General features: G+C 41.9%; 1 protein-coding gene across 1 annotated transcript in view; it reads left to right on the forward strand.

Moving 5' to 3' along the window:
* pdhx (pyruvate dehydrogenase complex component X) overlaps positions 1–13,049 on the forward strand; it is a 42,365-nt gene extending 29,316 nt beyond the window's left edge. The window contains exons 7-11 of the mRNA XM_071895110.2: positions 3,383–3,530; positions 5,880–5,938; positions 7,931–8,089; positions 10,978–11,042; positions 12,005–13,049. Coding sequence (XP_071751211.2) covers positions 3,383–3,530; positions 5,880–5,938; positions 7,931–8,089; positions 10,978–11,042; positions 12,005–12,260 — 687 coding nt within the window. The 3' untranslated portion in view covers positions 12,261–13,049. The remainder of the gene's footprint in view (positions 1–3,382; positions 3,531–5,879; positions 5,939–7,930; positions 8,090–10,977; positions 11,043–12,004) is intronic.
* The last annotated feature ends 4,367 nt before the right edge of the window (positions 13,050–17,416 follow it).

A 17,416-nucleotide genomic window follows, 5' to 3' on the forward strand; every position in this document is an offset into this window, starting at 1 on the left:
TTTAGAAAGATCTGTAATATGAGCCGTCCATGAGAGATTGTTTTGTATTTTAACTCCCAATAATTTGACTTCTGTAACCTCTTTAATTTGAACACTGCCATATGTTAAATACCATGGCTTCAATTTCTTCCTCTTTCTTGTAGTACATATAATCATATTTTTCGTTTTATTTACATTTAATGCCAATTTATTGTTTTCCACCCATTTGATGACACATTTAAAATCATTTGATAAATATTCATGCAACTGAGTTTGTGAATCTGCCACTGCAGTGATGGTTGTATCATCTGCAAACATATGTGCATTTGAGTTGGCTAACACTAAGGGAAGATCATTTGTGTATATAATAAATAACAATGGTCCGAGGCAACTCCCTTGTGGGATGCCACAGGTAATCATACGTGGAGAAGAAAAGGAGCCATTAACATAAATAGATTGCTTTCTACCGTTTAAATAAGATTTCATCCAATTAATAGCATTCTTACTGAAGCCATAATGAATTAATTTTTTAAGTAGAATTGTGTGATCTATCAAATCGAACGCTGCAGTGAAATCAAGAAGAAGTAACGACACAAGTTTACCTTGATCCAGGGCACTTAGCCACTCATCCGTCATATGTAACAGAGCGGTTTCAGTAGAATGATTTTTACGATATGCATGTTGAGCATGGGTTAGAAGGTTATTAGTTTCCATATATTTCCAAATGTGATCACTTACTACTCTTTCCAAAATTTTGCTTAAGGAGGAGAGTAAGCTAATTGGGCGACTGTTGGGTGCAGTAAAAGCTATTTTAGCATCCTTAGGAATGGGGCAGATTTTTGCATGTTTCCATTCTGTGGGAAACTTTCCTTGTTGCAAAGAAAGATCAAATAGATACTTTACAGGTCTAGCAATATATGGGGCTGCAGATTTCAACAATTTGTTGTCAATAAGATCGTACCCTGGGGATTTATTATCAGGAAGTGAAATCAAGATTTTCTCAATGTCATCTAATGATATATCTGGTAATATAAAACTGCAATTTTTCCCCTTCATAATCTTTTTGTCTACTTCACCTACCAGTAATTCATTTGAGGCATTGTTATTCATATTGGACCTGAGATCATTTATCTTTGATTCAAAATAGTCAGCAAAGTAATTGGCAATGTCTACTGGTTTTGTTCTAATCTTTCCATCAACCTCCACACTAACAGGACTTGTACTATTTGACCTACCAAGCAAACCATTCACTGTATGCCATATCTGTTTTGAATTGTTTCTGCATCCCTCAAAAGCTGTTTTATAATATAGGGTCTTTTTCTGACAATTCAATTTTACAACAACATTTCTGCATTTTCTATATAGCATAATATGTGAATCTAATCTTGACCTAGATGCTACAGTTTTTGCTTCATCCCTCTGAGATATTGCTTTTCTTAGTTGTTGGTCAATCCAGGGGGATGATTTGGCTTTAATTGTACTTTTCCTTATAGGAGCATGGTACTCAACAACATCAGTAAACAATTTCGTAAAACAATCAACAGCACAATCCAAATCATCCTCAAGATACACAAGGTCCCATGGAACAGCGGCCAAATCTGTCTGGTAGTCTTCTAAGTTAAAATTTTTAAAACTCCGTCTTATAGTCACTCTAGGAGGTCTTTTTGGCACTTTGGTGTATTTAGTAATGCACACAATATTATGATCTGTCCACGATAACGGGACAGATTTAACATTTGAGCATTTATTCGGAGCATTACAGAATATCAGATCAATAATACTTTCAGTTCTGTGCCCAAATTTGTTTCTTGAGGACCTTGTGATATCCTGTACCATTTGAAATAAATTACGACTCTCTATATATTGAGTAAACTTAGTCTTGTTCCCATCAGAGTGACTACTTTTCCAGTCAATATTATAGTCCCCAAGCATAAATAATTCCTTCCTTTCATCCAGAGCAAGATCAATACTTTCACATATTTTATCCAGGTATAATGTGTTTGATTTTGGGGGCCTATAAACACATCCAATTAACGTTGGTTGTTGGAAAGGGAGGTGAATTTGAATCCACAGGATCTCTAGTCCATTCACACATAGATCATCCCGCACTTTGAACAGCAGATGCTCTTGAATATATAGGGCAACACCTCCTCCTCTTCTGTTCCTGTCCTTCCTTATAATATGAGACAGGGCCTCCTAAAGGTTGTGACTCACCATGCTCCCAAAGGGCTGCCCACTCCTGACCTGTATGCAGTATCTCTTTCTCTTACATGTTGGAACGAAACCACCATGCTCTCTCGTTCTCTCTCTCTCTCTCTCTCTCTCTCTCTCTCTCTCTCCCTCTGTCACTCTCTCTCTCGCTCTTTTTCTCACTTTCGTTCTTGCTCTCTTATTTTCACTTCGCCCTACCAACTGACTGTTCTATTTTTTTTTTTATTATTTGAAAATAAATCACACTTTTATTTAGTTAATTTCACTAAATTTTAGATATATATTTCTCTCTGTGCATTTACATGAAAGGTGAAGACTGGTTGACTGAGGAAATTCAAGCATGACTGATTTGCCTGCGCATGTTTCAACCTCTGTCTATCCTAAGTAATGTAATTTTTTGTGTAGAGGAATTGCATGGTCATGTGCAAAATTCTCTTCCATTAATAGAAAGTGCTCTGAAAATAGCCACACACTTCATGTAAAGGTCATTTAGGTTGTTCCTATTGACATCCTCTTGTGTCATAGTCTTCCAGTTGTGCGATCAATACCTTCTGATAGCTCCATTTCCTTTGGTATGCTTGTGGAACACCAAAAGCTTCTTAACCACCAAAGATAAGAGACACTACACCAAAATCATCTTGTCCCTCAAGTGCTGCAGAAACATAGATAGAGGTCAGAAGACAAGATGTTGTTTAGATTTCCATATTGATTCTAGTTAACATTCTTTTTTGCACCATTTTTACTCTTTATAGATTGGTGGATGTGCAAGTTGTAAAATAAGGCCTATTGATTTCCAAGGCTGACCGAGTGCTAACCAAATACACACCTTACAATTATCCTGTCTTTTGTTTTAACAAAATCAATCCTAATCAATCATTAATTCATTGTAATAAGCTTGTTAATAGCATGTCCACTCTGTTCCTTGTTTTTTTTTGGGGGGGGGTTATTTGACAAATTCAGCCTCTTCATACTACATACTACTACTAAGCCTTGGTGATAGCAGATATTCCAGTAATGGAGTTATTGATGGCAACTGAGCCCTAATATGTCCAGCAATGTTAATGTGGACACTGATAAACTGACCGTCTCTCCTTTCTTGTCCCCTGTCCTTTCCCTGTCCTCTCTTTCTATCATGTCCTTTTCTCCCCATTCTCATTTTTTACCTCTCCCTTCCTCTTCTTTTCTACCTCAGGGCACTTTCACAGAGATCCCAGCCTCTAATGTCCGCCGTGTGATTGCTCAAAGACTGACTCAGTCCAAGACCACCATCCCCCATGCTTATGCTACTGTTGACTGTGACATGGCTGCTGTCATGCAGCTCCGCAAAAACCTGGCCCAAGGTAAAGGTTCATGACTTGGCAGGATTCCATTTTATGTGCATATTAAATATGCAGTGTGTGTGCATATGTGTGCATACACATTGGCACTATGCATTAAACACACACACACACACATTATTATTATTATTAACTTGTTCCTTCATTCAGTATCTAACAGCAAGATTTGGAGGGAAACTTTTCTGTGAAAGTGTGGATTTCAGGGTTTTCACATGACTGCTCCTTCCACAAAGAGGAAATTCTTTGCATTCATGGGTTCTCTGTACATATCTGCTCAGCCAGGGTAATCATTTCTCTCTGGTTCAAAGTGTGTCAAATGGATGCCCCCCACCACCCCCTTTTTTTTTACCCTGTGTTATTTAGCGTGAGCACCTATAGAAACCCATCTAGGATGTTTAAGGAAAGGTGAGAGTGGTTATGTCGTGTGTGTTATCAAATGGGCGTCTCCCGTTACGGATGTTTAGTTGAATCAGATCTATACTCAAGCCACACTACACATCACAACATACATCAGATAAGACCCTGATGTGACACCTACACATATATGTAGGTGTCATATCAGGGTACGTGTACACATAGCCTGGAACACATGATCAGTTGACTAATGGGATGGCTGACTCTGCTGGCTTGAAACGGTTCAGAAACCAAATTATATCAGCAAACAATACACTTTGCTGAAGGTCTCATGACAGTGTTTGATAGGAAATTCCCAGGGAAGTTGTGGATGTCTGAGTTTTCACATGACTACTCATTCTACAAACAAAAGGGAATCTATTTTCATTCATACTTTAGTTCCTCTGTTCAGTCATATCTGCACAGCCGGGGTAATCATTTCTCTCTGGTTCAAAGCATGTCAAATGCATGCCCCTGTCTTTGGAGCGTTGATGCTTTGATTTCACCAGCACACTGTTGAATGCTGTCTGCAAAATGACAATGACCAGTTAAAGGAAAGCAGAGAGTGCAATTAAAACACCTTGCCTGAAAGTGGGTGGTAGCGATATGAGTAGAAGTAAAGAGAGTATGAAAGGGTTGGAGAGAAAGAGGTGTGTAAGGAGAATGTGAGAGGGGAAAGAAATGAATGAGGGAGGAAGGAAGGGAGGGAGTGAGCCTGGTAGAGCATGGGTGATAAAGAATTCCTTGTCGATGTGAGCAGGCACCAGCAGTGTCTTCTTCCCCACCTGTGGCTGGCTGCTCTACTACTTTCTCAGCCTCACCTTGCCTTGCCTAGCAACTGACTGTTGTCAAGCTAACAGAACAGAAGTAGAGAAATAAAACATTGTTCATGTATCACAACAATCAGTTTGGCGTGTGCTTTCTAGTATTTGGGACACAGAAAATATGTATGCATAAGAGTTACCGTTCATATAAACATTCCTACAAAATAATCCATGGTTACCTGGGGCTATTTTTCACACCAAGATAGCAAGAGTACTTTATTTACTTATCAATTTCCTCTTTAAGATAACTTTTAAAAGTTCTGGTTAAACACCCTGTAGCACATAATTGGCTTTTTTTTTTTTTTTAGCTTGACTTAGCCTAGCTGTCACACATAAAGCTCCCCAGTCCCTATCTCTGTGATGGAGGAAATGGGACGGCCATTCCAGACCTATTAGCGAGGTTGTGTGTGTGTTGAGGGATTCTCTCTCCGGTTGTTTTTGCGGACTCTCTTTGTTCAGGAGCAGAGCGATTTCACGGTTAGCTCGTTAATCATCCTGCTTACAGCATTCATAACTGTCTGGCACTAATGGACACTCGTAAAAGGCTGGCAGCGGTGCCAGGCCGATCCCGCCTGGCCCACCCCGGTCACACATGGAGAGGGAAGTGTAGCAAAAGTTTGGGACTGGGTCGTGTTGGAGAGTTGGACTAAATCTGGCCAGCTGGAGTAGAGTGAAGGATTCTACAAAGAGCCCAGAATATAAGATTGTTATGGTTTATTCTGAATGACTGGGTACTGTGGGCAGCTCATTTGCAAAGGAGGGTTTGTGATTGAGGTTTAGGCCAAGCAATGTGCTAGTGATATTTGTTCATTTAGAATTTTACCTTTTGCAACAAACAGGCTGCTTTGTGCTATATAACCCTTCACAGGTCTCTGATAGATGTGCATTCCAACTGAGGGTGGAGAAGGAAAAAACATCTTTAGGAACTTTTGAAGTTCTCCCATAGCTGTTCCATAGCCTTGCCCATGCAGTGAAGACTATTCCCTCTCCAGCCATCTAAAAGTTTTAATCACACTGCCATGCAAAATGGACTTTGCTCTGGTCTTGGTCTTCATTAGCTCTTCAATCATATATATACTGTATATATACTGCATATATAAGGGTCTCACAGACTTTGTTTCCTTTGTCTTTTCAGAACAGATCAAAGTGTCTGTCAATGACTTCATTATCAAGGCAGCTGCTGTTACACTTAAAGTAAGTATTGTCCTGAATAATTCCTTTTGATCATTCATTCATTCAGTAAACCTATATATCTTTCAATCCAGGCTATTTATTTATTCATTTTATAACCTTGTGTATATGTATATGTACTGTATATGTATGTATATGATACATTGCCTTATCTAGCCACGTGTCTCTAGTCTTATGTTTTTCTGTGCTTAAGGGGACCTGTGGAGGCACGGACATTGTTCAGATATGGTTTCCTAGGCAACATGATTTGGTCACTAAATTGCATAACACCTGCAGCCGGTATTCTCTGTCATCCTCTTTTCAGATTCATTCAGATGGTGAATCAACTGATAGCAGAAGGCATGCTAAAAATAGAGTCAAATTCTCAGTTAATTTCATCCTTGTTTTTTTACGCTGGTTGATGGGAATTCTGAGGAAATTATTATTTATTTTAGTAAGGCAACAGGAAAGGAATGACAATATGAGACACTCACTCACAGCTTTTATCAATTTTTTGTTCAAACTAATTGCTGTCAAGAAATATAGTCTTGTGTTTGTTTTTAGGGATGTGTGGGGGGAAACGGAGGTATAGATTCGATTCCTCTGATTGTTCTGGCCAGGGAAGCCTCAGCAGCATCTGTTAGGCGCAGCGTTGTGCCCAGCTCATGCTTCTGTCCCTCACTTGTCATGGAATATTGTGTCTACTCCAGTGAATACATGTCAGCCATAACCCATTGTATGTTCCCCCAAACCATGGGAACCTGATATTGCTCCTATATACTGTATATTGTAGTATTGGCAAGACATATGAATGAAACATTGCCCCATGAAGATCAAGCAGTTGTTGAGAAATCTGGCTGTGTGGTGCATAATATGTTACAGTAAATATGGGAAGCCAAATCTCGTAAATGTGTACATTGCCCGGTTAATGCGAGTGGCAAAACGCCAGTTACAATACCATGAGGCTCTCTCACAGTACAGTCACTACATTTTGTTGTGGGTACGATGTACCACATGACCAATACCTCTTCATATTGGCTTCTGTCGTAAACTGAGATCAGTGAGGTGCGGGAGATTCATTCATGTAACACTGCAACATCAGAAACTGGCAAAGGTAGACCTTGCCCTAAGTTTTTATGCATGCCCTCCCAGCTGACCCACATCACAGTGAGGATGAGCGCATCTGAGTTTGTTTTTTTGTTTGTTTTTTTGCCATACTGGTGCACATTAGCAGGTGCACCTCACTTTTGATAGGCAGGTAAGACGTTGCTGTGTTGACAGCCCATGTATTCAACGTAGATGCAGTTTTAAGACATTGAGGCCTGATTGTTTTTATGGTTTAGGCCAAATGTGGATGAACTAGTCTACACAACTCACTTCCATACATGTGTAAAAAGATGTGGCTGCACAAAATATGCTCGCCTCTCCATTAAATTCTTTAAATGTAATTTTAAAGAATCTAGAATAATATAATTCTGTGAGACCAATAACCTGTTAATAAGATTCTACTACAACAAATATTTTTCAGTCGATATCCTAATCTGATTAATTCACCAAAAGACTCAGGTGCAGTACTGTAGCCTAAAAAGCACAATGCACAATCATTGTGCTACAGTTATGCAGTCAGCAGAGCACTCAGTGAGAGAGTCTTGCACTATTGTGATTAGCGTTTTCCAGTCATTAACCAGGAAATTTATTACACATTTATAAGATTTACTGTGGGAAATGTGTACATTTACCACCCCGGTATTTACAATTTAACCTAGCACATATACTATATTGACTTATTTCCGTGATTTCCTCCTGTGCATGCTGCAGGTTGTATTGTGGAAAATGACAGACTATATTATTATTCCCCACTCATGAACTGTATTGTAGCATTATGTAACCACAGTAGAGAGGCTCATAATATTTTATGCTTTTCAGTTTATCTCTCTTTCTACGGTTACGTTCCCCCTTCTGTTTCTGATCCTATCTGACAGGAGCTGGGCTGACCTCTGATTTTTTTTACCCTAGGAGATGCCAGAAGTGAACGTAACCTGGGCTGGGAACGGCCCCCAAGCACTCGATTCCATCCACATCTCCATCGCTGTGGCAACCGAGAAAGGCCTCATCACCCCCATCATCAAGGATGCTGCAAACAAAGGAGTCCAGGAGATCTCAGCTAATGCTAAGGTAGGAAATAGACAGTAGTATTATGTAATTACAAGGGTGAGAGGAATGACAAACACATGACAACATGACATTATGATATAGTGTATTGTATATCAGTGAACTCCCATTGTGAAAGTAGTCTCCTGGAGTCTTCTCAGTCATGCTGAAAGTGCAGTCTTCTAATGGTTTCTTTGCAGTTGGTAGATTAGAATTACTAGTTGTGGGGGTGTGCAGTGAATCGCTGAAGGTAAACACATGGAGATTTGCATGGGGAAAGATTTGTATGAGAGAACAGGAAAGGCAGTTGACTGCAGCCTAACTGTATTGTAAAACAAACAATCTCTAGGCAACTGTGGAGTCTTTTTCCCACGGCGCAGCCAAGGGCATCACGAGGCAAATTCAGGTCAGTCAGTCAGTCAGTCAGTCAGTCAAGTAACGCTTAGTGAGATGTCGCTTCGAGAGATGGCCTCTAGAGGGCGTCTTTGACTAAGAGCCACATTGACTCCCATACTGATAATGCCATATTGAATCACACTCTGAATTGAGCCACACTCTTCGCCGTCAATTTACAGACATCCACATCTTCTGCTGTCCTGCAAACCTTAACGGTAGGTCACATTATGATGTTGGTGCAATAGGTAATTTACCCGATGAATGTGTCGCGCTAGCCGAGCATTGCTGCTCACCCACTGACTCCCACTCTGTGCCATTAATTTACATACATCCACGTCTTTCATTGCCCTATAAACTTTAACGTCAGGTAACATTATTACCTGTGGTATTTAAGTGACGTTAGTGGAATTATTTAACCGATAACCGTGTCGTAATGCTGCTAATGTACACACGCGCCGTGGGTCTGTACAGGATCTGTGCTTCTTTTCTCATCCCATCCGAGCAGGTAGAGTGGATATGGCAGTTTCAGATCAACCTGATAGATCAGAGTGGATTTGGGCTAGTTGGGTTTAGGGCTGGTGCAGGTCTCAGCTGCCACAGGCCGCAGATGGAGTGCAAAGCAGCAGTAGTCAGCCCTTTTCCCTGGTCACTGTCAGCAGCTGGGGACACGCATTCATACGCAAACGCATGCACACGTACTCACAACCTGATGAGCATGTACAGACACACACTTGGTGATTAAGGTCTCACTCTCTTCCTCGTTAAACACACACACACACACACACACACACACACACATCAAATAGACTAGTGTCTCAGGAGAAGAGTAATTAGCCTAATGTCTGTCACCAGCAGTGACCCTGTGTAATATTACAGAAATGTTCAGGGCCCAGATTTCTGTCCATTGCTCCTCTGTCAAGATATGATGTCTTGAAGGACGTGCGCACATGCACACACATGCACAACTCAACAACAACACCGAGACTTTGGCTGTAACCCTGCGCGGACATTTCTACCCACTTGAGCCTTCAAAAAGTGCCTTGCCGCCCACTGCCATGATGTAGTTATGCTGCTGCCTTGAGTTAAAGCTAAATTTCCAAGCCCATATCAGCCTCAAATTGAAATCAACGTGGTATGAATGAAGCATGGAACGCTCGCTGATTGGTTTTCTACTCGGTGCCCTTATCTCAAATGTGCCTAGCTGTTGCCTCCTGTTCTTTTGACATACTCTGTTATCTATAATGGTTGTATCCCTGCATTAACCATTCAAATAAATGTCATGCTGAACCACAGACTAGGGCCGTGGTGGTACATCCAGCAATTTCAAATCAATTGAGGCTTTTGTATATGAGAGAGAGAAAGAAGAAAGATAAGTTGAAAGGTGCATTATATGGAATCTAGACATTTGATATAGCCTAGGCTTTATTTTCAGTAGGGTCTGTCAGTTTGATTGAAAAGTTAATATTGGATCTGTCTGTGCTGCAGGTGTGTTTGTATGTTTAGGCAATCATAGGAATAACTCACAGCATAGCTAGAGTGGTCAGTTAAATGGAACACATACACAGACATGTATGCACACACACTTACACAAGACACAACACCAACAACACACACTTTCTTCCGATTTCCACAGATAACCAAGTTGCATTGCCTCCAAGCTTGTTTTTTCCATCCATGCTCCAGTAGCAGCAGTATTGATTCACATAAACTGACTGATCGAGTCTAGTGGTGTTAGTTTTCCTCCTTAAAGAACCATTACATCAGAAAACTCATCTTCCCCTCTGCGTCGCGTCAGTTCCCTTTCGTCATTTAAGCAATGCACAGTCCGATTGTTTCCATTTATGTCAGTACTTGGTATTTGACGTGTAATTATCTTCTTGAACATGCTATTTGAAAACAGACTCCTCTTGCCTCTTTCTCTATGCAACAATCTGAACCGTCAAACTGACTGACAGCCGTCCAAGTTGCTCTGGATAAGAGCAATGGTCTAAAATGTAATTCCTGCTGGTTTGGATATACCAGATTTGGTATTGTTTGTACAGCACATGCCCATTTGTTGTTGACAAGATAGTTTTTTTTTTTATCACATTCTTGATATAGGATAGTATTTCTCTGTGGTTATTGTAGATTCTCACTAGTAGTGATTTTTCATTAAAAACAATAGCTCACAGTGTTTTACTCCTTGGTTGGGTTATTAAACTTTTATGGAGTAAATAAAAAAGCACAGTGTTCCCCCGATAAGGTTCAGCGAGTGGTATTGAGCAGCACTTTAGTACTGTGTGTGGTTACACCTGCATTTAAATGGAACCGCCAGGAGCAATATCTCAGGTGTCTTTCTATTGACTTGGGGATTTGTTTTGTGTTCACTAAAAACTTTATGATATATTCCATCAGATTGCATTTACACTATTTTGTTCATGTTCCATGTCGGTAGCCTGTCCAAAGATCTGGTTGGATCCTTTCTTCATGTGTGGTAATGAACTAATGAACTTACCAATGTAATCTCTCCTCCACAGACATTGGCCCAGAAGGCTCGAGATGGGAAGCTTCTACCTGAGGAGTACCAGGGAGGCTCATTCAGGTAAACTTCAGACACACATCTTCTCTGGGGGGAAAGGAGGAAGAGAATGGGAGGTCATGTAAATATAAAACTTAATGTTGCTTGCCAATATTTCATCTTCAAAATTGTCAATTTGCTCCATTAAATAAACACATTTCCGTATGTGGGAGAATTGTCGGCTCTTTATCTGTAACGTTTTAAATTCTGTATCACACGCTAAGCATGTAATTTCCTTTGTGGCTCAGCGGCCTCCTGATAAGATAGCAGTCATAAATTTCCGCTATTATGTGTTATAAATCCGGTTTCGCAGATAGTCAGTATATTATGCATATTCTACATTTCATGCAGACATGAACTGAATGTGTTCTTGGGCGACAAGGACCATCAATTACTGTGCCATCAATTGCAAAAGAGTGGAAGGGAGGCTTTTTAACTCATTAGAATTAATGGTGTCATTTAGACATAAATGGGGTTTCTGTGTCAGGTAGGGACGATGAATTCCTATGGAGACGCAGCTCTCTCTTTGTCCTCTTGAGGATATATGTGTACGCCCTTCCTCCATCCGTTTTTCCATCCCCCCGAGCTAAAATTCTCATTAAGGCAAACAGCAAACTGCCCCCAGGTCAGTATTACTCACAATACACAGAGATTTGGAAGCTGTTGAAGCTGTGTTAATCCTCAGTCATCAGCGCTCCATTATCTTCTATATACTGTATAAAATGGGGAAGATGTCTGTAGCTCATTATATTTATACACTTAATTCACCTTTTTATACTTTATTCACTCTCTGTAATTGGTAATGTTCTTTGTCCATGAATCTGTATCAGGGAGCTGGTTATAGCACCACCATTATTTCCCCTTGGTTAATTTTATGCATTTTCCTCCCCGCTGAGCTTGACTAATGACGTGATGTGTACTGTCTCTTCTCTCTTCCCATACTCTCTCGTCCTCCCTCCCTCCTCTACCATTTCTCCGGGTGGCAGTATATCTAACCTGGGGATGTTTGGCATCAGCGGCTTCAGCGCGGTGATCAACCCTCCTCAGGCGTGTATCCTCGCCGTGGGGACCTCCAGGGCCGAGCTGCGACTGTCTGAGGATAACCAGACCCTGCGCACCCAGCAGCTAATGACCGTCACCCTGTCCAGCGACGGACGGCTAGTGGATGACGAATTGGCCTCACGCTTCCTCGATAAATTCCGCGCCAATCTGGAACAACCGCAACGCATGGCCCTGGCCTGAAAGATGAATAGAGAAAGTGGAGAGAGAGAGTGAGAAACTCCTGCATGATAAAGCCTATTTCATGCATACACAAGCAGAGGTCTTAGACAGTTGATTCCAGTTCATGTAACTATCACCCTTACCATTGCTTGGATCAAAGCTTGCGAGCTAGTGGTATCTTGTACATAATGTATACTCTCTAGGTCTATTTCCTCTGCTGTGGCTTGCTTTTGACAGATAATCACCAGGCTTTGTGATGGAAGAGTTAAACCGGGCTGCTGCTAGAGTGGGAGAGGCTTCTGGCAGCGGTGCCAAATATTACTAAGAGAGAAGTGGCATAGCAGGGTGCATCCCACATAGTGGGAGATGTCTATTTGCAGTGGCGGCTGTTCTACCACACCAATGTTTGTATATACAAAGTAGTTATTCCAGTCCCAGCGCATCTGCTCTGTCACAATGAGTTCATGTCACCTCATGTAACAAATGATGCTGTAAAGACCTTTTGTTTTTGTACATTTGTCTGAGATATTTATTACTGGACGTCAGCCGGACATCAACACATCCAATCAGGGTATACCTGCACTGACACTGTAATGCCTTGTGACTGTAGAGTCCATCTGCTACGTTACAAAAAGTCCAACAGAACTCAAGAACTAATTCATTGTACACGTTAATGTGTCCTAACTTATTTAAAATGGAAACATTGTGACATCCTTCAAAGCTAATCTCGCAAGTTCATGTGTACAAAAAAAGAAATACAATAAATGAGTTTTTGGTGTCTTTAGATGCCAATAAAACACATCCTCTCTGTTCAATGTCTGTGTGCCTTATTGAAATCTCCCCACTACCAGTGAAAACACAGATGTGTCTGTGCCTGTTTGTATTTAATTAGAATCTAAAGAGATTACATAATGTTTATTTCATTGAAACCAATTAGGTTAATTTGCTGGGCAGATTGTACAGGTCAGCCCCTGCTGACAGATGTGTATCAGCGCTCTAAGCATGTGCAGAACAGCTGTTTACATGTGTGTCAGCACTAGTCGGGAAACCAAATCCTACATAAGCGTTATGTATTTTTATATTATGTATATTTGGTATTGTTTCTTTTAGAGATGGCATAGAAAGAAGATACTGAAGCGGGGGAGGGTGTGATTTCTTTAAAAGGGGGATCAAGAGAAATCTCACAATTTCTCCGGTCTCCAACTGAAATGTCTGTACTGCACTTCTATTGCAACGAAGGTCCCATCTTTTACAATCAGGAAATGGTTGCAGCTAATGCAGTTTGACAAGGTGAAAACCCTACTCTGAAGAATCTTATGAATCCATGGCTTTACAAGACAGCTTAAGAGTAGCTTGTCTGCGTTTTTAGATAGAAATATGAATTGCCTAAGGTGAGCGGTGGCACAAAACATACATACAAAGAACAGGAAGTACATTAACCTTTTTTTTGCGCAGCTGGCCAGGGCCAAAGTGACGATCATTGCCTCATAGCATCTCTGATAACTGCCTTTTATAAGCTTTTTTTCCCGCTGCTATTCAACTTCTTAGTTCGACCCTGTACACACTAGACAACCACATTTCAATCACTGTGCTGAGAGAACATTTTGTTCTTTAGAAGGTTGGAGCGGTTGCTGTGGCAGCAGATAGAGATGTGTGCATTCTGTGTTTGGGGGGGGCGGGGGGGGGGATAGGCAGGGGCAGGGGGCATGCAGGCAATTGGCACGGCACAGCTGCTTTCTACAGTATGCCCACTGTTCTGCTACCCATTTACACACACACACACACATACACCTTCCACTGTCTCCGAGTTACCACGGCGATGGAAGGTACAACTCAACAAATAAAAAGCAAGAGAAAGGGACAAATACTGTGTCCCATGACATTTAAGCTTGAGTCATAACCACCGTAGAACAATGTGGAGAAAAAGCTTTGTGTCATTGATGTTCACTTGCAGTTTTTCTGTTCCAATTATGTCCTTCTCAATGTTTATGTCACAATAAGCATTAAATGCCACCTTTTCTGTCATTCATCCCCATTTTTTGTGTGACCAGTACCTGAAGTGAATCATTCAGTGTATTAACTTATACCTGGGTTGTTATATGGGAGGCCATATTCTATCACTCCACACCCTCCTATCAGCCTCAGCCAAACTAATCTCTTTCTTCATCTCTAGTTATCTCCCATTTATCGAAAATTGAATCCAGTCTGTGTTACTGCTCGGTGTGCCATCCCCATAATCCAACCAGTGTATTGCATGGGTATTTATCTGTGTACAGGACTTATACCGGCTGCTGGGAGGAGATACAGCGGGTCGGAGAATAAACCTTAGATCTAGTCAAATGCACAGATCAACACAACCACATGAGGAACAGAAACGGATGGGATGTTGACTCACATGGCAAAAGAGGATAGGGTGTGGATGTGTGTGTGTATGCGTGTGAATATACAGTATATATACCCTTTTAGCACCCATAGTTTAGATGCCGGATGTGTGGCTAAAGACCATGAAACCCTGGCAACTGACAGAAGAAGAAAGCAGTGTTGAACATGCTCAGACAGTGGTAACTGCATGTAAATGGCCTTCTTGTAAATGTACATTAGGTTTCTCCTGTTCTTGTACAACCATACCTCCAAGTCTTATGAGATGTTTTACCTTAGGTTGGGACAAAGCCTACTCATCTCATCAATGTACAATATCCTACACTATAGACTTAATGTTTACAGGAGCAGAATATTAGTTGTTGTGGCAAATATTCACATTATCTTATTTGCGGTGTTTGGTTTACCTCAAGTTTTGGTGTGTCATGATAGTGAAAATCATCATGTTCCTGTATTCAGTCGTTTAAGACCTTCCCATATCACAGCTTGCTATCAACCTGACAGCCGCTGGAACTGTGTAACAGAGGAGTTGAACAATGCCCTTCCAAATATCAGCTCTGCAAATGCAGCAAAACAGATTCTGACATTTCCTTGGCTTTTCTGTCACGGGCTGACATTTACTCCTCTGACTGCTGCCTGCCAATCTACGCCCAGCAATCTTGTTATGCGTAACAGCTGGATAAGAGAGCCGCCGGGGAGAGGGAATCAGATTTGTTCCTGCGGAGGTTTTGATGAACTGAGTGCAGGGTCTTGAAGATAGCGCGGGGGCTCGGGCAGGCGTGTAGGTCAGACTCATGGACACGCAGCGTGGTGCGGCGTGATGGAGGCAGTTGCCATGGAGACCAAAGTGGGCGAGTGTGCGTTTCTGTTGTGCCGATTTTTGGATGTCCTTCAGATACATCATCTGATGAATGTGTTGGTCAAAACGCAGGCTGCAGCCTTGGTTTTCCTCGTACAGTGAGAGATCTAAGTGGCTGAGTTGTGTTTCTCGGGAGTTTTGACTACACAACCAATGAGGGGCAGGCAGCACCTCCTGACATGGGGAGGGCGGGGGTGGGGGGTTGGGGGGTGGGCACCCTGCACCCCACCCTTTCCCTGAACCTCCAACCAACACTCCACCTCCTCCTGGGCTTCATCAAAGCTCAGCACCATACATGTATTAACAGGCCTAAGGCTTTCAAAGGAAGCCCCAGCTGGATTTATACATATTTTGAAATGGATTTCTCAGACGTTTGAAGGACACGGGTCTTTTGGAGTCTAAAATGTGGATCAGTGATGAATCATTTTTTACATAAAAAAAAGTTCATGGTTTTATCATTCAATAATTGGCCATTTTAGTCTGCTTAGTCTGCTTGCTGCTCAGGAATCTCTCCCTCTCTCTGTCTCTCTCTTTCTCTGATCCCACACACATACACACATAGACGCATATTTCCCTGTGTGAACAGGCTTTGTGAATGATCACCAGGCTTGGTGAGAGGCTTGTTCTCATCCACACTGTCTCACGCTCAAGTTTGTTCAACCATTGTTGACAGGATTTCCTCTGCTCTCCCCATTTTCCCTTACTACCAGCGCTTCTCTATTGAATCATCCCTTTTAAAAGGGGATGCACCGAGTTTGTTTACAAAGCCCACCGTAAAATCGCTTCTTTCAAAAGCCTCCTTTGCGACTCACCTTGCTTCACCCATTTTCAGTTCTACCGGAAGGAAGCACATTTGAATTAGTCAAGGTGCCAGGAACCAGGGGGCATCTGCAAACGCTTCACCTGCGAGATTACTGAGGCTTATCGCTGCCACGCTGACTGTGAGTACGACCCAGATGGGGGATGACACAGGACATTCCAGTTGGCTATACAGTAGTCTGTGACACTCACTGTCCAAACACGCCCGCTCTGCCGTCCCAGCACCCAAACACAAGCGAGGCCCTCGCCTTGTTGTCGTTGCACAAAGCCCGGCCTTTTGAAGCGGCCCAGTCATGCTCCCATGATGCCGACGTAGCTCATTCTGCCTGAGACGCTGCTGCATCAACTAGAGTGCGGGGTGAGGCACGGCTGAACTGTCAGCCGTAAATACACAACAAGCACGCAGTCCTGTCAAAGCCCCCCTCTCCTCTCCCCGGCCTCCAGCAGAAGCATCAACACAGATATATCAGACCATCTGAACGCCCTCGGTAGTTTCGGTTGTCGTAGATAGGTTAACCAAAGAAACACAACAGGAAGCCGAATTGATGCATGCAGAAGCAAATCAATATCCTTCCAGTAACTCCCATAGTTCACAGCTTCTACCTAAGTGACTGAAATCAGAACATATGCAGATTCCATGCTATAATATCTGCAAATTATATCTATACATAGACATTACACACTGTTTTTCTTTTTTAAGAAAGCCTACAGCAGTGGTTCTCAACGTGGGGTCCGGGGACCACCAGGGGTCCTTGAGGGGGTTCCAGGGGGTCCCCAGCAAATTCATGAATTATTAAACTTCACCATTATTTCATTTACAAGAACACAGTTAGAGAATGTAGAAGAATGATTATTTTGATCATAGTTTCACTGCTATCTCTCTACCTACGATCCAGATAGTCATGGAATTCTGGACAAAATCATATCTAGCAATAAAAATATTCTCAGATTTGGGTCCGAGAGACAAAATCTCATCGACTGGGGGTCCGTGGCCCTAATGTGGACTACATCAGGGGTCCTTGATATGAAAAAGGTTGAGAATCACTGGCCTACAGCAGCATGTAGTTCTCGTCAGTACGCTTTCTCACAGCATTTTGACAGCGTCGTATAAACAGTGTGC

Source organism: Centroberyx gerrardi, chromosome 4, assembly GCF_048128805.1.
Source record: "Centroberyx gerrardi isolate f3 chromosome 4, fCenGer3.hap1.cur.20231027, whole genome shotgun sequence".
NCBI lineage: Eukaryota > Metazoa > Chordata > Actinopteri > Beryciformes > Berycidae > Centroberyx > Centroberyx gerrardi.